This window comes from Aythya marila (assembly GCF_965140915.1).
Source record: "Aythya marila genome assembly, chromosome: 2".
Classification (NCBI taxonomy): domain Eukaryota; kingdom Metazoa; phylum Chordata; class Aves; order Anseriformes; family Anatidae; genus Aythya; species Aythya marila.
In genome coordinates this window covers 123,542,882-123,569,254 of record NC_139043.1, presented here as the reverse complement: position 1 = coordinate 123,569,254, position 26,373 = coordinate 123,542,882, and the positions used below count along the sequence as shown (strand labels likewise).

The window sequence follows — 26,373 nt, the reverse complement described above, 5'->3', positions numbered from 1 at the left end:
TCTGAACATTTACTAGAAGATTGAAAACTAACAGTAATTCTAAAAGAAGGGGGCAGCATTATCAGATTCAAGAAAATAAGTAAAACTGGTTGTTTGAGGATCATGACATCTATTTTTTTCACAGCATTATTCTGACTGCAGTTTATAGAAAAAATGTAGTTTAAGAAAAAATGCATGATATGAACTTAACAATACTTACCAATGTTTCAGCAATCTCTGTCTACTTCCAGGTAATGATTCTTGCAGAAAACAGCATTTGTTTTCTTTATACAGCACTTGTTGAGTTGAATTTCTCATAAAGAGGGCTATAGACAACAGAAAGGTAAAGGCTAGACAGGGAGTTAAAAGGGGCTTCACCATGGAAAGGTGAACTATCTCACCAATTGGGGCTGCTCTTAATGGAAGTACCATGAAATACAAAGGGCTACTCCAGTGACTTAATCTCAAGACATAAAATTAAAATTATTGAAGTCACTAATGGTCAACTTTCTTGAATATAGCTTTCTTGCTGTAGCAGAAATTACCCTCTTTTATGGTCATGGTTAAAGATTACATAAAAATGTACCTTAAATGTGCTTCTGTTGAACATATACAGTACCTATGACTTCCACAGAATGTGGGCTGAATATATGTTTTTTTCATTTTTTTTTAATGTTGCATGAAAAATCTGAAGGTCTACACCACAAGCATTTAAAACCACTGAGTTAGTTTGAGGACTATACATCTTAGGATTTTAAGACTATTGAGTTAAGGGTGTGTAACTTAAATCAACTTACTATACATGGTTCTGGAGTTAAAGGCTCTAAGATCAAAACAGTGAACATAGTGTTCATGGAGAGAAGTCTGGCATTACACGTGGCTGTGGAATTATCTGAAGGAACTGGCAAGTGCAAAGGTATAAATGATGCCAGTGATACATGCATTTGGGAAAGTCCTTCAGTAAGGTCTCTCCTTGTTGTCTCTTAATGAAACAAAAATTGTCCTAGGATGGGCAGGTAGGATTTCCTGAACCTGATTAAGGGCTACAAAACACAGAATAGAAATAAATGGTTAGTATTTTCAACTCAAGGAGGTTCCTTAGGACTGCACAAAATCAGTGTTGGGACCAGTGGTATAAAGATATTCTGGTGATCAGGAAGGCATTGTTGAATTTTTCAGAATGGCCAACAATTAAGATAACGGCGGGGTATCCCACAAGATTTGGTGATAGAGTAATGCAATGTCAAATGAAATTTAATGTTGATAAATGCTAAGTGGGCACACAGGGGAACCATAAACCCAACTACCCTCACACGATAATTAATGCTATTTATACTATCACCACTCAGAAAAGGGATTGTGGTGGAGCAGAAAAAAATCTCTAGAGACTTAGCTCAATGGCATTCAAAAAAGCAAATACCATTGTGAACATTTAGGAGAGGAATGAAGAAAAAAAATGAGCAACTAATTAATAGCATTGCATGACTACAAGATTTCTGTTCGTAGGTCTTGTCATCCCATTTCAAAAGAAGCATAGAAAAGAAGCAGAGTAGCAGGATGAGGATGCTCAGGGATATTAAATGGCTTCCCTCAGAAAGGTAACCATGCAAACCTAGTCCCATCAGCAAGAAGAGATGGAAAAAAACTTCTTGAAATATTGAGCAATAACAGGAATAAAAAATGGGAAACAACTCTGCATTTCTCCAAATAAAAGCGCTAGGGAGCACTAAGTGAAATTAGTGGTAAAAAGAAACTTTTTTTTTTTTTTTTCTCCCACAAATACACAATGAAATTATGGCACTTAGTGCCACAGGATGTTGTGGCACGAACACCATAAAAAGGGCTCCAAAAGGGCAGAAGCAAAGTAATGGAGAATTGCGAAATGATGGGTATTAAACAGGCTGGACTGGGTGCAACACCTGGGTCAGGAAGCTGTTGAGAGCTGCAAACCATGACCTCGTAGGCAGAAAGTGCTCCCACACGCTTCCTATTGTTTTTCCCGAGCATCTGCCCCGGCCGCTACTTTGAGCCAGGACTGCAAGCCTGACCTTTGGTATGGCTTTTCTTATCACATTAAGTAAACTGTTAGCTTTCCTGAATTACAAACGATTTCATTAAAGACTCAGTATGACTCAGTTAAAGTTGCTTTAGTGGTTAACCCTTTGACATACGTCGCACTGCTTCTTTCTACGTTTTTTCTACAGCTTTCCTAAACTGCTCCGGATTTTCTGGTACAACAAGGGCTAGAAGGATGAGTCCCCATTCTGCCGCTACAAGGCAGGGGCTGGCCCGGAGGAGTGTTTCTTCTTCTCACAGTTTCGCACCGGGTGTCCCATTTTTGCACTGCCTCTTCTTTCGGTGCAAGTTTCGCCTTCACAGATGCGCTGAGATCTCTAGGGCTGCTTGACCGGCAGATACTCCGGAAATCTCGCAGCACTGAGAGAATTAAACAAAAAAAAAAAAAATATGTGTGGGTGCTCGGCTCCCTCCCAACATTGACCCCACCGCAGGCGGCCGGTCGTGGCACCGCTCTCCGACGGCGGCGCCTGAAGGAGCCGGGCTTCTCCCCCTTCAAGAAGCCGGGTTTCTTCCCTGAGGGAATCGGGCTTCTCCCGCTGAGGGAGCCGGGCTTCTCCCTTGACAGAGCTGAGCTTCTCCCCCTGAGGGACGACCCCGAGCGCTGCCTTTTAGAGGAGGCACGATCCCCTCCCCTCCCCGGGAGCGCCAGCAGCCCTCGAAACCGCGACACCCGAAGCCCCCTCCGGGCCCCCGGCCGCACAGGCGGCCCCGGCCGGGATCGTTTCGCCCTCCCAGGGGCAGCGGCGGAGCGCCCCCGCCCGCTTTCCCCGCCTCCTGCCGGCTCCGCGGCGGGGCGGCCGGGTCCGTGCCTCGGCGGCGGCCGCCACTCGGTCTCTCGCCCCGCAGGTAGCCGGAGCGGGCGGGGCGGGCGCTGCTCGGAGCCGGGCGGGCGGGCGCCATGAAGCGCTCTCTGTGGCGGCTCTGCCAGTCTCGGGAGAAGGCGGCCGGGTCCAGCGCCTACCAGGGCGTCGTCTGCGAGGCGGATGCCGCCTCCGTCGCCTCGCAGGATGTCTTCAAGGTGCGTGGGGAGGGCAGCGGGGTGCTGCCCGGAGGGGTAGGATGGAGGTCCCCGGGGTGGAGGGTAGCGGGGGTAAAGCCCGATGGGGATACGGCGTTGCCCATTGCAGGGACTTGGGGTGCGGCAAGTGGGCGAGGAGCATGAGGTGGACAAGATGGGAAGAAGGTGCCATGCTCCTGATACCCTTCCCTCCATGACACCTTTTCCATGGCCATGCCGAGGTGTCCCCGAAGAGCTGTGAGGGATGGGAGGTGACGTGGTGGTGGTGGAAAGGCCAAAGTATGGGCAAAGGGAGGGTGTGAGAAGCCGAAATGGGGCTGCCCCCCTGCCCCCCCCCCCCCCCCCCCCCCCAGCATGGCTCTGTAGAGGGAGACCCCTCTTCTAGAGGTCTACAAAGTGATGTGGGCATGAGTACACCCTCTAGCAAAAACATCCTAAACAGAAAGTTGAGTACTGGAGCTGTTACGGAGGGAAAGGGAGAATAGGACAAAAAGTGCATTCATGTTGCAAAGAGAGAAACCTCAACCAGATGCTAGAGAAGCCTTTTGTAACAGTCAGAATAATTAAGCAAAAGCAGAGGTTAATTAGATGCCAACCTGTTCTTAAAATTTTCCAACGTCTTCAAAGTTACCTAAACAAATATGCCAAAGTACGTGGATGGGTTTGATGTCATTTCCAACCTCAAGCCCCATGTGCCAGCTCTAGTCCCAAGCAACACCTCCTCTGCGTTACATGAGTTGCTGCTCAGGTAGGTGATCTGTCCTTACGGACCAAGTCAGACAAAGCAGAAAGGAGATGCTGTTGGTTAAAAACAGCAACTGTTTGATTGCTGTTTTTTGGTGCTTCTTTTCTTTTCTTTTCTTTTCTTTTCTTTTATTTTCTTTTCTTTTCTTTTCTTTTCTTTTCTTTTCTTTTCTTTTCTTTTCTTTTCTTTTCTTTTCTTTTCTTTTCTTTTCTTTTCTTTTCTTTTCTTTTCTTTTCTTTTCTTTTCTTTTCTTTTCTTTTCTTTTCTTTTCTTTTCCTCTCCTCTCCTTTCCTCTCCTTTCCTCTCCTTTCCTCTCCTTTCCTCTCCTTTCCTCTCCTTTCCTCTCCTTTCCTCTTTCCTCTCCTTTCCTCTCCTTTCCTCTCCTTTCCTCTCCTTTCCTTTCCTTTCCTTTCCTTTCCTTTCCTTTCCTTTCCTTTCCTTTCCTTTCCTTTCCTTTCCTTTCCTTTCCTTTCCTTTCCTTTCCTTTCCTTTCCTTTCCTTTCCTTTCCTTTCCTTTCCTTTCCTTTCCTTTCCTTTCCTTTCCTTTCCTTTCCTTTCCTTTTTCTTGCTTTCCTGTTTTGTTACTGAAACACTGCAGTATTAGCTAAACAATCTAATTTTTGATGTAAGATTCTCATCATGAGATATTTCAGCCACATTTTATCTTACATTGACAAAAAGTCCCAAGTTAGTGATGAAATGTGATTTAAATCAGTAAAACATTTTAACATTATTTACAATTAAAAATACATTATAATGTAAGGAAGAGTAGAAGATACTCGATGCATATATATAGGGCTCTTTTAATAATCTCTTATAGTCCTTCAGTATGTATAAAATGTGTAGATGTTTGCGTATGTAATTGACCTCTTATTTTTATGACTGTTGAGTCACCCTGAATACCCATTTCACAATGATATATTGCCTGTTTTCTATCAGCCCTCTCTGATCTCACTTTTGGAGCAGATGCTACCCCTGTGTTTGGCCCCAGTGTCCTAAATCTTTAAACACATTTCTAAGAGCATTCACATGAGTAATCACAGTGATGTCAATGGGACTATTAAGCTGAAAGAAGTTAAACACATGCTTAAATGTTAGAATGAGCAGCCCCATAACATATATTTGCTTAATGACAGCAAAAATTCTTGAGTCTTTACGGTTTGAGGGGTCCTGGGGAAGGAGTTTTTCTTTTCTTTTGCTTCAGAGGAAGGAACAATGATTTTTGGGATTTCCTTTTTTCTTGCTTCGCTTGCTTACTCATCTTTGAGGAAGTTTGCGTTACTTTTGGTATGCATTTTTCTCATTTTTTTTCCTTTTTTTTTTTTTTTTTATTCCCTTTCAATCTTTTTTAATAACTTGAATAAATTTATTTTTTTGCCCATTCTATTGCACTCATTTTTACTACCACCTTTCCTCATCTGCAAGTATGTTTTTTGAAATATTTTAACTTCTAGAGGAAGAATCTGCAGGCTTTCCATACTGCGTTTAGGCTGCAAAGTGCAGCACCAGAGATGTATAAAAATATCAGAGGGCTGAGCTGTCAGAGGGTTTTTATTGTATTAGAGTGTGATGATGCTCGGTTGTTTTGAGCTGAGGCCCATGGGATGCTTGTAGGATAGAGCTGTAAACTGAAGAATTTATTGGTTACTCTGACATATAATCATAAATTTATATGCTCTGATTTTACAATCACAGAAACCCAAAGGCTGGAATCAAAAGCCCATATCATAATGTCAGTCTCTGTAGAAAAGTTCAGAAAGTTCAGAACAAGATTATCAGTTTTTCATCTCTCTTGAATTTGTTTGATTTGTCCACAGCTGCAGAGAGTATATAACAGAAAGTGATGACTTTTTTTTAGTTCGAGGTTTCCTGGGTTGGAGGGTCTTGATCTCACTATAGAAGATGAAATAATATATTCTAGATCATTTTAAATTCTGTTAATTTTTATTCTGTTCAGTAAAATCAGTTTCACTCTTGACTTGATCTGATCAGGATTTGTGTACTGCTTTATGAAAGTAAATGAGAAAATATATGTTCAAAATAGGTGATTTCAGATGGAAGTGCCTGTAGGCTGCGGAGCTTCATTAAGAAGAATCGTTCTGGACTTACCAAAGTGGATGAATTAAATGCCACCCCACTGCATCATGCTGCAGAAGGAGGTCAAATAGAATTAATGCAGTTGATTATAGATGATTCGTCCTGTGAAGGTAACACACATTTTATGAATTATTTTATCTAACGGGATTAAAAAAAAAAAAAAGGTCAGTAATGAAAGTGTTTGTTACCCAACATAAGCAGAATCTGTATGTTATCTATGTTTCTACATTCAAAAATAGATGAAACTGTCACATTTTGAAGTGTCTTGGGTATGATTTGGGACACCCTTATTGTCTTAGTATTATTTGCTCTCTAATGTAGTGATTTGACACATCTTACATCATTTGAAACTCAGTTTTACAGTCTTCAGATGTAAAACTTCAGTCTTCTTTCTTTCAAAAGAAAACTTCAAAGAAGTACAGCAGGCCTGAGTATCTTCCTTATATGCATTATGTATCATCTTTCATCACATTTAAAACACTGGAAACAGAAAAGTGTTGTTTCTTGTACTTGTCATTCAAGTTGTTAACACATGTTAAATACTTCCAAGTTAATTTTGTTTTGATACATAATTGAATATTTTCTGATTGCACATAAGCACTTCCGACCCGTTTTAACAGAGTTCTGATATAATTCAATAAAAATGTCAGCTTAGGAGTAATACATTGAACATATAGTTCAATATAATATAGTGGAAACATACATCTGTTAAGCTGCAGATACATGGTTGGTACTAGCCAAGAGGAAACAGCAATGGCTGCAAAGTCAAAGAAGATAGGAAAGAGGAAAGGAAAGAGGTAAATCAAGTAACTCCGGGGGGGGGGGGGGGGGGGGGAGAAAAAAGAAAAGGAAAAAAAAAAAAAAAAGAGTGTACAATAATGTGCAGGAAAGAGACAGATGTTTCACCCTTCCTCTGCTATTATAATTTCTAAAGATCTAATAAAAAGCTTTATTGCTATTTCCTAACCTTATCAAACTTCCTCTCTGCTATTGTAATACAATAATATTTTGATGCACTAATATTTTAATAGAACATTTTCTCTCACCAATACAGTTTTCAGCACAATATTTAGTTAGTTTAACACAGCACATTGTGTGAAATGTGATCTTTCTCTTTTTCTCTTTAAAGAAGCACAGTAGCACAGACCTAAACCTTCACTGAAGACACCTTTTTAGAAAACGTGATTGTAACATATGATGATTTTGCTTTGTTTTTGGTTTTATTTGCTCTCCTTTGACCTAGTATTAAACGTGATGGATTCTTCTGGAAATACCCCACTGCACTGGGCCACAAAGAAAAACCAGGTTGAAAGTGTTAGTTTACTTCTTAGTAGAGGAGCCAATCCAAACATTCTCAACTCCAATATGATGGCACCTTTGCATATGGCTGTACAGTCCCTGCATAATGAAATTGTTAAGGTAAGTCTAAAGTCCACATAAATATACAGATTTGATAAGCAGCTCAGCAGCAGCTGTGTGCAGAACAGCAAGATCTTGTTTATATATGCTGTATCCTGGATGTAGCTCCTCATATGCCTTCTTTGGCAAGCAGAATATACAGCCTACGATGCTTAAAGAAAAGTTTGGGTCTTCTCACAGCAGAAGGTTTTTTAACACTATTTTTTGTCATTTGACTAAGTATAATGAGAATGTTTTTATTCCATATATGGTATTTGGATATAATTTAATAATTTGTAAAGTTATTGAATTTACTAGGTCAATGAAACCACAACACTTTTTTTTTTTTTTTTTTTTTTCACTTTGAAGATGTCTCTTCTTCTAGTTCATCTAAAGGAAAGAAAATCACATTCCTGTGTTCAAGATTTAAAACCTTTAGAGATTTTCATTGATAAAACATTTTACTGTGCTCACAACTTTCACAAAATCTGTATTTATTATCAATTATGAATTATAAAACTATAAAATCTAAAATACAATGACATTTTAAAAATGGGTTTTGTATAAAGTTCTTGATTTGGCTTGTCTTGCAGCTCTGCCCTTGATTAAGTATATGCTCTAATTTTTTTCCCCACTCTGTTCTTTGTTCAATCAAATTCTCATGTGGTTTCTATCATCAAATTCCCTAAGAAAGATTAAAATGTGTCAGTTCATCCAGAACCAGAAAATTAAAAAAAAAAAAGGATTATTGAAGGAGAAATAAATAAATATATGGGTAAAGAAACAAAAATGTGGTACAGTATCGTCATGTTTCCAGATCCTCTGCTCCTCATAAGTATGTAGGAAGCAGTCATAGAGATACTGGCTAACACTGATAGCTCAGTGTTAGCTGTCAACAGGGATTTAAATAAATCCCTAATTTAATTTAAATTAATAGGGATTAATGACTAGAACGGTTCCTGTTTTTCTTAAGTCTCATCTCCTTCAATCTTATATATAACTGTTCAATAAATGCCTAATTGACTAGAGTCTACAGCATTGCCACTTTGCAGGGATTACAGAATATCACCGTAATAACAAACTTTATTTGAAAATCCCTATCTGCAATGTGCTACAGAAAAGGTTTTCTCCCAGTATTAGATAAATTGTTAAATAAAACTTTAAAATACATGTACTCTGGAGTTAGTGCAGCGTTTATCTTAGGCAGTTGTCTGCCATAAAGAATTTAATTTGTCTGTTCTCACCAGCATTTTTCACCTGCATGTTTTTACATTCTTCCTCATTTTGTCCCTAGTCTGCTTCAGCACTGTGAACTTTTGCATGCAAAAAGAGCAAGTCATAAGAGTGCTACGGCTGATAAACAATTAAAGTAATAGAATAGGCCTTTGTTGTTTTTTGTTGTTTTTTACTTATGTGTGACTGCATGTTTTCTTAAATATCTAGATTTTAGTCCAGCATAGCAGTACAGATGTTAATTTGGAAGGTGAAGCAGGAAACACACCTATAATTGTAGCGTGTTACAAGGATAATCCTGAAGCTCTGACACTCCTGGTAGGTATAATTATCACATTTTTTGATGTGATTCTGTTTATGTTGATGCAGTGATGTTTTATTCCTATGTTCTTTGCTTAATGGAGGAAGGATCATAGATACAACATTCAAGATATTGTGCATACGTGAGTGCCTATGTGTGCTACTTTTATGAGATGTTTATACTGCAAATAAATATTCAGTGGATGCCCTTACAGCATCCCCATCTATTAAATAAAGACAACATCATCTGGGGAAAAAATGGGATTTAAAATTCAAAACTAACCTTTTTTTTTTTCTTTCTTTTTTGGGGGGAGGGGGCTGAAATACTGTGTTTTATCTTCCCCTTTGTCAAATCTGTTTTATAGTTTTCATTTATATGCTTCTGAAGAAAACTGTTTATGAAATACTTAGGAACTGTTTGAAAAGATGGTGGAACTAGTGCTTAAATATGTTCTGCGATCCCTAGGCTATATGTACTTTGGAAGAAATGAGACATTGTATTTTGTGATTTAGAAAACAGTAGAAAAAAATCAGGCATTCCTGAGTTCCTTTACTTGTCTGTACATTGTGTGAAAAAGTCTTGCCTGGTTTGTGGAAAAAAAAATATAAAAAAATGCGTATGAATCAAGTGATTGTCTTCAAGGCTACTAACAAACTTTAATCTTTTAAGACAGTATGTAAGCATATTTGTGTGGCAAACAAACAAACAAACAAAAAACTACTAACCTTGAAGGTCATAAAAAAGAAAGAAAACAAAACAAAAAGAAACACATGCATATATAAAAATATGGAGGTAACACATAGAAGATGCATACTAACTTCACAATACATATGCAACATAAAAAAGGAGACAGCTGCAGAGGAGACTATATCTGCAACAATGTATTCATTACTGGGGATTTTCTGTATGTCATTAAGCTATATCCAGACATTGTTTTTCAGATTGAAAATGGTGGGAAAATATGTAAACCAAATAAAACAGGATGTATGCCTATCCACGCTGCTGCATTTTCAGGTGCAAAAACATGTATGGAAATTCTTTTAAAAAAAGGTAAATACTTTGTTTAAAATTATTCTTCACAATGTATTATTTGTAGTAGCAATACCAATTTACAGCTTTACATCTCAAAGAACTGTAAACAAGCACTTAAAACTGTAATGGAGCTTAGAATAAGTTAATGCAATTATTCTTATGGGCAATTAATGTTAGTAACTTTTGTAGGATTACTGCAGAAGCTTCACTGCATTTCGAAATGTTTGCCCATCGATTGTTTAATGATAGGTTTGAAAAATGGGAGGGGGAGAATGTTATTCCACAGTTGTTCTAACTGTTATTAAAAAAATAAAAATAAAAACATCGTCTCTTATCTCATCTTTGCTTTCCAATTATTTTCATCTCTCAGGTGAAGAATTGGGTCACTCTGCTAAAACCCACATCAATTTTACCAATAATGGGAAGTGCAGTCCACTTCATTTGGCAGTTCAAAGTGGGGACTTAGAAATGATTAAAATGTGCATTGAATTTGGAGCCCAAATTGATCTAAAACAGGTAAAACTTGGAATGTAGTGAAATATAGTTTTGATAAAGACTAGATATCTCTGAAACTCTGAGTAGTACAAAGAGAAGATGAACTTCATTCATTGGTCATTGTGTTTTCCGATGCAATGCCTGGGGAGCAGCAAATGAAAACAAGTCTATAGCTCAAATCATGCAAAATCATATCATAGAACCACAGAATCACAGAATGGCTTGGGTTGGAAGGAAACTTAAAGATCATCTTGTTCCAACCCTGCTGCCATGGGCAGGGATGCCACCCAATAGATCAAGTTGCCCAGGGCTTCATCCAGCCTGCCCCAGAACACCTCCAGGAATGGGGCATCCACAGCAACTCTGGGCAACCTGTTCCAGTGCCTCACCACCCTCTGAGTGAAGAATTTCCTCCTAACATGTCATCTAAATCTCCCTTCTTTTAGTTTAAAACCATTCCTCTTTGTCCTGTCGTTACTGGCCCAAGTAAAAAGTTGCTCTCCATCTTTTTTATTAGCTCCCTTTAAGTATTGAAAAGCTGCAGTGAGGTCCCCGGAGTCTTCTCTTCTTCAGGATGAACAACCCCAGCTCTCTATACCTTTCTTCTTAGGAGAGGTGCTCCATCCCTCTGATCATTTTTGTGGTCCTCCTCTGGGCCCGCTCTAATGAATCCACATTCTTCTTGTACTGGGGTCCCCAGACCTGGATGCAGCACTCCAAGTGGGGCCTCATGATGGCATGTTAGGGGGACACAATCCCCTCCCTTAACCTGCTCACCACTCCTCTGTTGATGAAGCCCAGGACACAGATGGCCTTTTGGGCTGCAAGCAGACACTGCTGGTTCATGTTGAGCTTTCTTTCCACCAGAACTCCCAGGTCCTTCTCTGCAGGGCTGCTCTCAGTGCGTTCTTCTCCCAGTCTGTACTCATGTCTGGGATTCCTGACCCAGATGCAGCGCCTTGCAGTTAGACTTGTTGAACCTCATTAGGTTCACATGGGTCCACTTATCTATCTTGTCCAGGAGGACATCCAGGATGCCCTCTGGATGGCATCCCTTCTTTCTGTTGCATTGATTGCACTACTCATCTTGGTGTCATCTGCAAACCTGCTGACGGTGCACTCGATCCCACTGTCTATGTCACTGATAAAGACATTAAATAGTAACAGTATCAAGACAGACCATTGAGTGACACCACTGACCCCCAGCCTCTACTTGGACACAGAGCCATTGACCACCACTCTGGGTGCAGCCTTCACATAATTCCTTTTCCACTGAATGGTCAAATCCACCCTTCAGATCCATATCTCTCTAATTTGGAGATCAGGATGTCACATGGTACTGTGTCAAAGGCCTTACAGAAGTCCAAGTAGATGACATCCGTTGGTCTTCCATTCTTGACTAATGCAGTCACTCCGTCATAGAAGGCTTCCAGCTTCGTGTTGAAAAAATATCTGACATTAATCAAATTGTTTGCAAGGCCGAAACCAGCTCAAGAGAGCAAAGATAAGAGTTTATCCTTCTTGTATTTGTTTGGTTCTTGGAACACACAGCTTTTGAATGAGATAGTTTGTGCTGAAGGTTTTGTGATGGGTAAGAACCATTTTGATAATGTTCATGGCTTTCTGGAAAAAGCCCATCCCAATACATTTAATGAAATTTTCATGTTCTGAAATGGACAAAGACAAAACCCTCGGGCATATATCAAAGCTGATTTGTCCCATATACCTAAATGAAACTGTGTTTTGGCAAATCTTGTTCCAATCATTTATTTATTGTTTAATAGTCGTTATGCTTGTTTAGATTACAATAGTTAATAACTTATTAGAACAAGTTGTTTTTAATGAAACCTGCTGAAAATTGTAATTAAGAAGCACTTCTGAGGAAGATAAAGAAATCAAAGATATTCTTAAAAATACATTTTCTGTATTACAGAAATCCGTTATGAAGGCAATTTTGTTTGCTTATTCATTTGTACCATTCTGCCAATGATTTTCTGTGTTTTTCTTCTGCATCATCTTTTCTATTTAAAGCTGCTGTGTGTGCTTGTTTATTAATTCAAGTAGAAAATTGTTAAGACTCGTTATGGTATATTGTAAAGGCTTAGCGTAGAATAATGATGAGTTTTGTAGTGATCCTTTAAAACTGTCTCTTTAATGGTTTTGGTCTTTAAGATCTCTTTAGAATTCCACTATTTTAGTTAAAGACTAAAGTTTCTTCACATGAAACAGGAATTCAGGCATTTAGGAATTATGAATCCCATTTAGTATGATGGGGGCTAGGTTGGCTTTAAATGTGTTTTTATTATTATTATTATTATTATTATTATTATTATTATTATTATCATTATTATCATTATTATCATTATTATCATTATTATCATTATTATCATTATTATCATTATTTGTTTTGTTTTCCTATTTATAGAATGAAAAATGTACAGCACTTCATTTTGCTGCCACTCAAGGAGCAACTGAGATTGTGAAGTTAATGATGTCATCCTACGCTGGTGAGGAATCCATTATTGATGCTGTTGATGGGAATAAGGAAACATTGCTTCACAGGTAGGAGACTGCTCTGCCACACTTCACTGGCATGATATTCTTAGTTTTTACTGCATCCAGTAACACGTTATAAAGTGTACTTGGGAACACCCTTCCAAATGTGTTGGAACTCTATGGGATGGGAGATGGGTTTTGTACTATATGAAAGTGTCTGCAATTTGCTCAGAATGTTAAAGATTTTGGTGTTGATACCAAAATCAAAATAGTGTGGTCTAGTTACCTTGGTACCATGTCAAGGAATGGTTGCTAACAGTTTGTACTGAAAATTCACTCCAGTGAAGAATAAGGAAGTGAACAAGACTATGGATTTGTTAACAGCTTCTGAGGTTGTGGAACAAGTGTCCTAATCTAGTGTGGCTTATGTCCACATTTTTTCCTCAAAAAATATTTTATACCTGCTCAAGTACAAGTAGATGTTGGTACACTTCCCTATGATTGCAAAGTTGTAGATGGTGTTTTGGTACATAATAACCTTCTAGACTTACAGTCTTTCCCAGTCTATTTTAAACTAGAGCACCAAACTGTGGAAGATTTTCCTGTCATCTTCAGCAGAAAGGCACATATTTAAATGTGATAGCTACCAGCTCTGTGGAAGATAATATATTTCTCCATCTGCACATTTTTGCAGTTCCACTGTATTAAAGTAAAGCTTGATAATTTTACGGTATTGTTCTATGATGAGTTTTACAATATGAATTGGTAGAAAGTTGGAAGCAGTAGAATCATAGAATTAAAGGATGTCCTGAGTTAGAAGGGACCCACAAGGATCATCAAATTCGACTCCTGACAACAGAACCACCCAAAAATCAGACCATGTGTCTGAGATCATTGTCCAAATGCCTCTTGAACCCCAGGAGATTCAGTGCCATGACCATGTCCTTAGGGAGCCCACCCCAGTGCCCAACCACCCTCTCAGTGAAGAACCTTTCCCTAACACCGAGTCTGACCCTACCGGGTTCCAGCTCCATGCCGTTCTCTTGGGTCCTGTCACTGTCCCCAGAGAGGACAATATCTGCCTGTCCCTCTGCCCCCCCTGTGAGGAAGCTGTAGAGCATGATAGTAGAGATGATTGTTCTTTGGAACATGGTATAAAGTAAAATGATTCCAAGATAACTGAAGAAATTAAAAAGGATGCGTGTTGTAAGGTTAAGATAAGGTTTGAGTACATTTGGAAATGTAACTGCAATAGAATGTTACTGAAGACAAAGTGATGACAGCATGCAAAAGAAAATTGTGCAGGCCCAATATAGCCTTACTACTTAATAGATAATTGGGTCTCATATCCATGGAAGTGATTGTCCTGGAAAAAACTTTGGACCAAAAAGAGTGACACATTTTTGCTCCCTGTGTCTGTGAAAGAAGGGAAAAATATAGTATCAAGAATCATTCGAAAGTAGAAAGTCACCCAAATCTCTCTGAATATAAATAAACTGAATTAGAGCATTAACTTTTTGAGAAGTGAAGGAGCCATAAAGCATAGGCTGGATGCGATCCATTCACATTCCTACTGTCATTTTCCATCTACATATTTTTATAAAATTTCACTCTCTGTTTGGGCACCTTGGAATTTGTTTTAAATGTGTGTGAAGCACTCAGTATTTATGCCTGGCTTGAGAGTTCTGCTATAGATAATAGAGGCATGTCGACTCATTTGGAACCATGATACCTACTTTCAAATGTCTTTTGAGTAATTGGTTCTATTTATAGTAAACCCTGCGTTATTAGCTCTTCTTAAGGGAAGTGTTATCTTTGAGATACAGTACAGCCTTGGAATCATCCCTCTGTGTTGCTCACAGAGTAAAAATATTTCATAGAGGTCTGACTTCTGAAATAATTTAGAATGTGTGTATTAACTGTTCTATACTTCCTGCTTTATTTAGTTATTTATTATTGAATAACACATAATTCAGTATCATAGAATAAAACCCAAGAATGTTTCATGCATATAGGCAACTGTAATATATTTTGGTAATGTAACCACCATTTGTGTCAGGTTTTATATAACTTTTTTTTTTTTTTTTCAAGTAGGCTTGCCTGCCATAGTTAGAACACATTTTAGCTGAGTCATTACAATTTTAACCACTGCTCCAGCATTTTTAAACTAAATATATTATAAAAATTTTGAGAATCAAATGGATGGAATGAATTTCATGTTCTAGATCTGTTAATGTTCTAGAATGATTCAAATCCGAAGCATATGGAATTATATATTGACGTTGTGTGGGATAGAGAAAGATCTGGCATATGAAATTAAGCTGTTTCTGTTAAAAATCAGTAGCAAAATGCCCATTCATCTACCAATGAGGTGTTTGTTTCCCATAGTGTTTTCAGTGCATTAACTGAACTGTTAAAAAATGAAACCCAATGGCAAAAAAGGAAATACCTTTTTAAAATGAAATATGTAGTAAGGGTATTTCTGTCACTTTATTAAATATATATATATATATATATTTGAAAATATTAGCAAATAGAGCTAATAACAGTTTGAAAATTCATTGTCCATTCTAATGTTACTCTAATTTTGCATTTTTTTCTCCACAGGACGGCCTTGTTTGATCATTATGAACTGGCAGAGTATTTGATTTCGATGGTAAATATTTAATGAAGTGATATGTTTATAGAGATTATTGCTATCTGTTACTACAGGTCTGCATAGAGAAATTCATAAAGGAGAATGTTTTCTTAGCTATAGGTTTTATATATATATATATTTCATAAAGCATAATTGACAGTTAAAGTACAGTGGTAGTTAAGGCTCTGTAATAGTAATCCACAGTTACAGAGAATGAAAGCTTGCATTTTAATTTCCATTTTGCTTACTTAGAAAAGTTTCATAAACATCTTTTACCAGATATGACAGACTGGTTCAGGCATCTTCACTTTTATGATATGAAATACGAAATAAAAGCTAAACATGCATTAAATTTAATCTGATTTCTCCAGAAATAAATCATTGTCTAATATATGCACATACCATTCTTCTTGGATTATAAAGCCATGTATCGAAGCTTGTTCATGATCTAGAAATGCCTTTTACTCTGAGTAGCTTGGTTATATTTCTTCACAGAGTAACTACATGGGAGAATGAGGAAAAAAAAGTAACTGGTGATGCTGCTGGCAGTGCTCCAAGTGTCCATTAATACAAATTAAGCTAAGGCTCATACAACCATTATATGCCGCACTCTGTTTGCTGAGGAAACTTTCAGAAGTCAGTAGACTTTCCCATTTTGTGACTGCTAGGATTTTTTTACTTCATTTCTTGGTAATTACATTAAGAGCAATTCCGTTCTGCATATAGTTTTGCTTTTCCCAAGATTCTCTTAAAGGGATTTGATTTAGTTAGAAATAGATGTTGTGCTTATTTTCAATCCAGATGTGAAATGGTGAGGTTTGACTGCTGAAACCTGGCTGACAAAACAACCTGTCTGCAGAGTTTATTACCTGAGAAATACCGGCACATGTTTTCACATTTGGCAGTTTGTGTGCACAAAGTATTAGAGGGAAAGTCGTTCACACTGCTAAGAACACAAATTTGCTGAAAACAAAGTTAAATTCCTTGAGTGTCTTGGCCTCTTATATGCTGAGGGTTTTTTTGGCTTTCCGTATAGAATATAACCATTTAGAAGCTTTAAGACTGTTTTCATTTGTCTTTCTGGAAATGGATCAAAATATTCTACTCAAGATTAGTAGGGTGCAGCACATGCAACCTGTGTTACCTGCTGATTGAACTCCTGGTGAGATCACTAATTTTCTTCTATGCTGTTTTATGCATGAGAATAAAAAAGAAAAAGTGGAGTGATTTTTACTGCTCAGAAGGAATACCATGTTCCAGGTCAGAATGGCTTTCTGGTTTTAAGAAAGAACAAAGTTTATTTATTTTACACATTAAATATCCATATTTGTTGGAAATTGACTTACACTGCTTACTTTCTTTATCTCATTTTTGGTAATTTTTGTATTTGAAAATAAAAATCATTGTAAACTAAGTGTTAAATGTAGCTCTTCTAGGTAGAAAGGTTATTATCTACACTAAGCAAAATTGTCCAGACACAATGAACAATTATACTGTTTTCATTTAAATTATACCAGTTTTATTTTGGAGGTTGTAGGTCAGTATTCTATGCAAAACTCAGAATCCAAATTGGTAGATATTTCTTCCACAGTTCTTTGTTATTTTGCATTTGGCTTCTACAAACCATAGCAACGAGTGAAAGATCATGTTTCAGTGACCTGGTTTAGGTCACTGAAGACTCACTGCAGCCTCAGCAAAAGGGAAAGACAGAAACCTGTCAGCGTTCTAACATTTAAACATTACAAACTTTATAGCTTTACAAAATTGGTGCATATAAATTGCTTTACAAATTAAGCCTTTTAAGCACAGTGACTTTGACTAATGTCAAAATGATCTTCGTCACATACATGTATGACAATTAGATGCACAGTATCTGGTCAGTGCATGCACGTGGCATGATTGTATTTGCAAGTTATGTACACAATTATAAAAAAGAATTAAGACATGAAAATCAGAAAGTTTGCTTTTTTTTTTTTTTTTTTTTTCCTGTGTATTGCCTGTGCATTTTACAATTGAGCATTGAGATGTCTGTTGTTTCCTGAGTTTAATTCCTTTAAAGATTGTTTATTTTCATAGACTTTGTTGAAATGTGCTTAGTCAAAGTAAATGAGCAGTGCTATTACTTTTTTTTTTTTTTGTAACTTCCCTTTTCCCCCATTTTTTTGATCTTAATTTTCGCCAAATGGAACATATTAAATTGCTGTAAATACTAAATGATATTCACAACTTTAAACATAATATTTTTATGTACCTTCATTTCTGTTTAATTAATAGATATTAATTTACATGCCAGAGTAAAAGGAGTTCAGAAGCTAAATTTACAAGTTGTTAATTCAGCTGTATTGTAAATATGGTAAATATATGTGGTAGTATGTAAATTACTCTGTATCATGATAAATACAGGATGAATACTGCTGAACTTGTTTTGCTGAGAGCTGGACAATAGAGTGAAGGTGATTTTAAGATTGTGTTGTTGACTAGAAGTTGGTGCCTCTGTATTCACTGAAATGAACAAGCCTTTTGGATAAACAGGTTTCTGTTTGTTTCTTTGATCAATAAGAACATTTTTCAGAGTTTGCCAGACCTTGCAGAAAGGTGACTGGTGAAAGGGTCCTGCACGTGTTACCCTCAAACATTTCATCAACATACATTGAAAGCTTCCTCTTTTCTTCTGGTAAAGTAAATATAGTGCATTTATTACACACTTCGTATTACTATATTACAGGTTTTACTATCCTAGAAATTAAATATTGATCATTATCATTATTAGTTCTCTGTCAAATTTGGACTGGACCCAAAGATTATTCATGTTAATATGAAAACTCCAATTGATTTTTTTTTCAATGATCTTTGGATAACATCTGAAATAGATTTTTTCTTTTTGTATGCTTTGTTCACTCCATCCAATTTCACTTGCACTTGATATCTAGAAAAACTGTATCTACAGCATTATAAAATATATATCTCATTATTTCATTTACTTATATCACCATGCTCCCTTGTTGGCAGGATTTTTTAGATAGATATGTTTATGCTCATAACATTGTACTGATATGACCATAGGTCACCATGGTGACCACACTTTCCTGCCATTATGCACCTTGTGCAAAAATAGATAACATCAACATTGTGCTTTTGCTGGAATATCTCATTCCAGTCCTTGAGCTTCACCCAAGGAAAAAGGTCATATCAAAAACCTTAAGTTTGGAGAATAAAAATGTGTCTGTTGTTGATACAGCTACTTTGGGTTTAAAAAAAATAACTTGGCTTACATAATTTATGATCAATAATAGAAAAAGAAGGTAGATCAAGCTATACAGATCAACTTTATATTCCTGGATGTATCACTTCTTGATTAGTATTCATCTAGTATAGTACAGTAGTTCAGAAGGCTCTTGTTCTGCTAATTGCTTGATAGGTAAAAGATCATCAAAAGGGATGCAATTTTTGTATTTTCCAGAGTTTTAAGTATTTTCAAGTTAGAAGTATATATTTTAAGTATTCATATGCATGGGAAGGTATCCTATTAAAAATTATGAGGTGTTAGTGCAGTATACTTAGAAATAGGCATCTAAAGACAGATAGATGACTGTGTTGTGGCTGGTAGTTTAAAAACATTTTTTTTTTTATATAAATACATAAAATGTTTATTGAATTTACTTATCTGGAGCATGTATATTTACTAAGAATGCCTATAGTTCTGCTATGCTTCTAAAGGGTAACACAATTTTAAAATCATATTTATTCATTTTTCATGATAAACTTTAAATTCTTTATTGCAGGGAGCAAATATTGATAGTGTTGACATAGAGGGTCGATCCCCGCTTCTGTTGGCAACTTCTTGTGCATCATGGAAAATTGTGAATTTACTGCTCTCAAAAGGTACAAAAGAATATGTGCATATGACATACTTTCTTTGAGCAGGGTTCATACATATGAAATCTCTACATTCAACTTTCCTCTCAATTTTAATGCAATACTTCAGCATACAGTCCAGATGTATCTGAGTTAAACAGCTGCTCTGTGCTGGTGTTTCTGGAGGTAAAGGCAGAATTAGACTGATGGTTTCACTGTTTTTCATATAGAATGGATAGGCCGTAGGAAAAAAATGTGGGCTATGTTTCATGTTTCTCAAGGCAGAGGTGGCACTGGCACCCCATCCCTCTATTCCTTAGTAGCTCACAAAGTAATAAGAACCATGGAATAAATACACCACTTACAAAAAATAGTGTTTCATATCAGAAATCAATCTTTAAGTGTTAAAGCTCATGTTTCAAATATTACTTGTGACTTTATAGATTCATGGTTACCTTGACAATGTTTGAGCTATATTTTTCAATTGTTATGCCTTTGGTGCAAGCCAATAATTGTTAGTGTATTTCTTCTTGTTAACGGTAACATAACTGTTAATAAACCTTATAATAAAAGTTTTAAATTTGTATCAAGGTCAAAAACTTTAATAAGACACTTTTTTTTTTTTTTCTTTCATAACTGGGAAAGCTCCCATTTCCTGTGGCTTGCTTTATGTAGTATTTCTGTGGATTATTACTTAAATAGCTTTGCTAGATAAAATTACTGTAATTTTGAAAATAGTGAAACGTGAAGACAGTATGATTACAATTGGAATGGACTGTAAAACCCATAGGAGAAGAGGTTGATCATCTGCATCTTTAAATTACCTCTTGATCTGTGGGTGCTCTGTATCTCTGAATATAAGGGCCTCATATAAATCTTAGTGCTTCAGTGAACTGCAAAATGCATATGCATTGAATAAATCTGAGTGTCACTAGTTGTGCTGGGGGGGGGGGGGAGGGAGGTATAAGTAAAATGATATAACGTTGACTTGAAATGATATTTGTTATTTTATGGATTTATTTTCAACATTTGTTCCTCTGTTTTAAACATAGTCAGTTACTGTCAGGGACCAGCAGTTTTGAAGTTGCTGGTATTTATTTCCATATTTATCTAGGAGCAAATGTATCATTAAAAGATCATCTTGGTCGGAATTTCTTGCATTTGACGGTGTTACAGCCTGGAGGATTACAGCATCTGAATGAGAAATTTCTGCAGGTACAGTAAGCATCAATTTATGTCTATCTGTTACCCTTAGTAGAAAAAGTAAAGGAAGAACTACCTTTTTATTTTGGAATGTTGGTAAAAGTTTTTGGTGCCTTCTAAGTTGCCCAGTGTCACAGAAAATAGTTTGAACAGGTACATATCTCTCATGAAAACTTTTCAAAGCAATAATACAGTTTTCTTATTGCCAGGCAAAGGAATAACATAATCCCATAAATTATTTTGCTGTTGGGGGATTGAATAGCTCAAGAGGTAGGCAATAAAATACAGAACTTTTCACTTCTACTTTCCCAGTTTGCATGCAGTAAAACTAGAGGACATGCTCATATTCAGTCAAGCTCTAGGACTTAAATAGCTTACCTTATATTCTGCAGGAATTCTCTGTGGACTGGACTGTAATGAAGTCTTGGATTTCTTTTTAAAATGATTTAAAATACAGATTTGTATTTGTCTATGCTGAGATGAACTCATATTGATAGAACCCAAGCTTGCTTGAAAGAGTTAAAGTTGTTAGCCTCCAAAGTTATAGAAACAACCTTTTAAATGTGAATCACGTATAACTTATCTTATGTTGGCTGGACTCTGTAAACAACTTTGATTAGTAGTGCAGAATGGATTTATTCTCCTTTTTCAGCAAATGCTGGGAATCAACTTTAAAGAGTGATAACTCTTGCTTGTCTACATTGACTTTCTCATTATTGATCATACTAGTAATTCATACAAAGGGTGGAGCAGACTGAGGGAGGAGATTCTTGGTTTCTTTAAGAAAGGATATACATAGAGTAGTGTTAGACAAGGTACAGAGAAAAACAGGGAATGAAGATGAGGAAAAAGAAATTGGGGTAAAAAATTATACCACAAAACAGTGAACTGGTAGTTCCTGACAGCCAGAAGTTTTGCTGCTGAATAAAGACTATAGACTACCCTTGCTTTCTGTACAAGCCTTCTATTAACATCAATGAGTTGTTAATCATTGTGGTTGAATGGCAGCAAAGAAGAATCTCCTGTGTTACACTTGTTCTATGGATGGATTGCAGTGAGGGCACAGTTTGGCAAGTTGCTGTGTTCTCCAAAGAGTAATTGTTTTTAAAAATGATGACCCACTAATCAGCAGATATTAAGTGCTCGTTATTACTACATTTCTTTATTTTTTGTTTTTAGATACTGCTTTAAAATTATTAATGCAATTGTTAGGAACTGTTAGAAGCTGGAGCATCATTGATATAAATGTAATTCTATGCTTTTGTTCTTTTGGGGGTAACAGATGGAACATATTAAAAATCTTGTAGTGGATGAAGATAATGAAGGATGCACTCCGTTGCATTATGCATGCAGACAAGGTGTGGCCCTCTCTGTAAATAATTTACTCAGCCTCAATGTTTCCATTTATTCTAAGAGCAGGGACAAGAAGTCACCCTTACACTTTGCTGCCAGGTTAGTAGTACAGTCTAGGCTGTGCAATCAATGCCATTTTCCCATCCATATTTCTCTGACAATAATTTACATATTTATCTTTCAAAGCTATGGACGCATCAATACATGTCAACGACTTATAAGAGATATGAAAGACACAAGACTTTTGAATGAAGGTGATAAGAAGGGAATGACTCCCCTTCATTTGGCAGCCCAGAATGGTCATGAGAAGGTAGTTCAGTTTCTTCTGAAGAGAGGGGCCCTTTTCCTCTGGTAAGTGTTCAGATTTCTGTTCATTAAGTTAAAGAACTATCACCTTACATTTTATGTCCAGTAACTGGGAAGCTAATACAATATATAATAATAAATAGTATATACAATTTCATACATATATATAAAATAAAGTAAATTTATATAATATTTATAAAAATAAGCTGATTGTACCTCCCTCCTGCCTCATGCATAGAACCAGGACTACTAATGCTGGCAAAACTGAGATTTCTCTAAATCCAACTGAGAGAAAAATACTGTATTTTTTGATGGAAAAAATACTGTTTTAGAAATAAAATAATCATGTCAGCTTCACTGATATTCCCTTCATATTCGCTTACAGGTTTGGGGATGGGTTCTCAGAATTGGTGTTTCGCAGGCAACTTGCCTTTCACTCTCAGTCGCAATTTTGACAGGATTTTCAAAGTTCCCTGCAAAACCTGGTGTGAGCCAAACCTAGTGAAAGTTTAGAATCTTTAGAGTCCTGTTTACATGGTACATTCTAGAGCTTTAATTTTCAAATGCTATGCTTCTAAATCCTTGACAATCTGTACTGCATCTGCACCTTGGAGCTAGGGATCTAGGTGTTCTGAAGAGATCTTATACCAAACAGACCTGTCATACATTCAGTATTTATAACTGTGGAGGACCCACTAAGTGGACTGCTGTCAGGCTCTTTATTTCATGTTTCCTTAGCTAGGATAGGGATGTGTGTGCACAGGTTAGTGTTTATGTATGTATTTAGGCTTAATTTAGATTTAAAATTATCATTTTTGATGAAATGACCTGATAAGTTCTATGCGATTAAAGGCTTAATTTTGTTAAACTACAATGAAGTAATATTAATTGGAATAAATTTGTGTGCTTACAATGATTTGTATATTACTGCCTTTAAACACACAATTCTATAACACGGTCATGATCTATGCCATCTCTGTTGCAGGTATTAGTAACAGAATATTGTAAATATTTGACTCATTTTCAAGGGACACCTAAGAAAATGGGTGCAATCCCCATTTATACATGAATAGAGAGATGAAAGGAGAGAGGGGGACCAAAATACTTTTATTGCCTTGAACCTTTTACTTCAGAGTGATGCATTTTTATCACATAATAGTTGATAGAAGGCATGCACATTTCTATGGTAGTCATGCCAAAACAAAGATGTTTGAGTCAAAGAACAAGGCAATTACATTTATCTGAAATTTATGGAAGGCTTTTCTGTTTCTAATTAGTATTTTTGTATCTGCTATATGTAAGTGATTATAAAGGCTGGACAGCCCTGCACCATGCTGCCTTTGGAGGATACACTCGCACAATGCAGATAATTTTGGATACTAATGTGAAGTGTACCGACAGAGTGGATGAAGAAGGGGTATGTGTTCACATAATGTTATTTGTTTGTCATCTGTTACTTCTAGAGCAAATATCGGTGGTATACTGTTAGTAGATTGCATTTCACTGTGTATTGCATATATAATATTCTATTTTTTAAAGTCAGTTTATATTTCATTGCTGTTAAAGTTTATCACTTAGATTAGCATAATTAATGAAATTATTTTATATTAATACATATGTTATAATTATTATTATGGGATACAAAACAAACAAACAAAATATCAAAAAGCAATGTGCTGAGTATATTGGACTTGTCTCTCTTGCCCCCTTTACAGCACAACAGTAGTTTAATAATATAATACAAGCATTGGTAATTTAAATTTTAGAAACTCATACAGATTAAACGAAATCCAATAGCAAATAATACTCATCAACATACTGTTTGAAATGCATCTGTTCTGAACAGCCATATCCAACAAATGCATCTTCTGTCTTGTTCTGAAGTCTGAACAAATCTTTTGAATAAAGACAACATAGTTCCTGGATTGAAGATTTCTTGTATGAACCTGCCTAACAGTTTTTCATCAGAAAACACAGGGCGATCATTTTAAAGAACTGTTCGTTTGTCAACACATAAGATGTTGCTAATTTCTCAGAGAAATGATGATGAAGACATCCAGAACTAGTAGTTTAGGAAAAACTGTTGCCTAGAAATCAATCAGAAGCCAATGTTTAGTTTCTAAGTTCCCTCAGGAAAATATGGGTCACTTGGGAAGGCTTTCAAATGTCAATTTCAGTGTCACTTGATTCCTATACCACTCATTGCCCTACTTTTATGAAAATAACAAAGGAAAAAAAAAAAAAAAAAAAAAAAAAAAAGGTTTCTCTTAAAAAGCTCTGCCTACAGATTTGTTTGTATGAGTACATCTGGATTGAATGCTTTTTTTCCTGATTGTCAAATGCAGGCTTTTTGCGTCTGGCAACACTGTCATTTTTACCTATCTGTGACTCACTGTTTGTTAGCTACAAAACTAAAAGATATTGACAAATTGGCCTTTCTTATCTACAGTTGAGTTTCCTCTTCAAATGGAATGAACTATTCTGACCGTAGACGTAGAATGAAGAATTTGTCTACAATTTCTCTGTGACAAGATTCTACTTGTTCATATTGCCAGTAAAAGCATTTAGGTCTTGTAACTGAGAGTGTCATGTGGTTTTCAGTGTGGGAAAGGCATTTTATTTTTTTGAGTCTCATTTGCATTTCCGTCCTACTTTTCTGTACAGAACACAGCTTTGCACCTAGCTGCAAAAGAAGGACATGCAAAAGCAGTAAGGTTACTTCTTGACTATGGTGCAAAAATTCTGTTGAACAAAGCAGTAGCTTCTTTTTTCCATGAAGCAATACACAATAGGAGGAAAGATGTAGTATCAGCTGTAATCTTGCACAAAAGGTAAAGTACACAGAAAATGCTTTTGTGTTTAATTTTACTTTTAAAAAAAAAAAAAAATTAAGATTGATTAAGGTTTGAAAATCTGTGGTTTAATAAGTAGGACTGAGTTCTTATATTAAATTTCTAGAGATTGCATTGTGATCTAGTGATAAAATAGCATAACTGTAATGAACATCAGGTATGTGGCATGTTTTTTCCACATTAGACTGTGTATTCAGATTCTGGAAAACAAAACAAAACAAAAACAAGAAAAAAACAACAACAAAAGCCAAATGTAGAAACCATGAAAAATAAGTAATCCTTCCCATGTCATCTCTCTACATATATACATAATTTTGTCCTTTCACAATATGTTTCAATACCTACAGACTTTTAATAAAAATATAACCATATATAAAAATATATATAAAAGGATACCATTCAAGGGAATTAATTTTCAAATTTTCTTTTAAATATTTTGCAAAATTTTAAAAATGTGTCAATTGAACTGCAATTTAGAATGTTTTATATTAAAATATAACCAAGTTCCACTTCAGGAGCAAAAGTATTGCACCACTGCTAGATGAGTGCATTTTTTGGTAAGAGTTGCAGGAGCACTGACAGTATTTAACTGTATTTATCTTACTCATCTAATCTTGCAACCTGAGATTTCAGCTTTAGTTTGTTTCCTGTGGAGTAGGAAGTATCCTTTGGAAGGATACTTATTCTTGAGAATGTTTTAACACAGTTGAAACATTTCTGCTTAGCTGCTAACAGAATTAGATATGATGGCAGCATCCAAAATGTTACTCAATTACAGCTGATTTTCCATGTGATGGTATGTAAACTTACTACATATTGTGATTTGCAAGATAATATCTAAAATAAAACTCAAATAATCTAAAACTAGTTTAATTTAAAAGAGAAGTAACTCATTCCTTGTTGATTATTTCAATTTATTTTTGCAGATGGGAAGAAGCTGTTCTAACATTCTCTCACTATTCTAATGCCAATAAGTGTCCTTTGCTGGAAATGGTTGAGTATCTTCCTGATTCTTTTAAAGTAAGTTCACTGCAAATATTAAAAACATAACTGCACCAAAAAGCCCCTTTGGTTACATTGCATCATTTGCCTTTGTTTTTCTAATGCCATCCTCACTAACATGGGTTATTATAAAATAGGAACAACATGAATTCATACATTGATTTAATTTTATTATCCTACATGTAAACTCTGGAGTTTTATGTATTCATAACATAAAACATATATTTACCATATAACCTGACTGAATGAGCACTCCCATGAGATGACTGCCATATTTGAATGTTATTTTCT

At 36.2% G+C, this 26,373-nt stretch overlaps 1 protein-coding gene across 1 annotated transcript in view; it reads left to right on the top strand.

Annotated features, from left to right (window-relative positions):
• Positions 1 to 2,956: 2,956 nt before the first annotated feature.
• Positions 2,957 to 26,373, top strand: part of TRPA1 (transient receptor potential cation channel subfamily A member 1) — a gene marked incomplete at its 5' end in the record, with an annotated part of 39,572 nt that continues 16,155 nt past the window's right edge. Inside the window, 15 exons of the mRNA XM_082752356.1 lie at positions 2,957 to 3,076; positions 5,866 to 6,028; positions 7,162 to 7,337; positions 8,760 to 8,867; positions 9,792 to 9,900; positions 10,253 to 10,398; positions 12,803 to 12,939; positions 15,481 to 15,529; positions 19,294 to 19,393; positions 20,481 to 20,581; positions 21,852 to 22,021; positions 22,109 to 22,273; positions 23,531 to 23,645; positions 24,893 to 25,059; positions 26,007 to 26,100. Coding sequence (XP_082608482.1) covers positions 2,957 to 3,076; positions 5,866 to 6,028; positions 7,162 to 7,337; positions 8,760 to 8,867; positions 9,792 to 9,900; positions 10,253 to 10,398; positions 12,803 to 12,939; positions 15,481 to 15,529; positions 19,294 to 19,393; positions 20,481 to 20,581; positions 21,852 to 22,021; positions 22,109 to 22,273; positions 23,531 to 23,645; positions 24,893 to 25,059; positions 26,007 to 26,100 — 1,920 coding nt within the window. The remainder of the gene's footprint in view (positions 3,077 to 5,865; positions 6,029 to 7,161; positions 7,338 to 8,759; positions 8,868 to 9,791; positions 9,901 to 10,252; positions 10,399 to 12,802; positions 12,940 to 15,480; positions 15,530 to 19,293; positions 19,394 to 20,480; positions 20,582 to 21,851; positions 22,022 to 22,108; positions 22,274 to 23,530; positions 23,646 to 24,892; positions 25,060 to 26,006; positions 26,101 to 26,373) is intronic.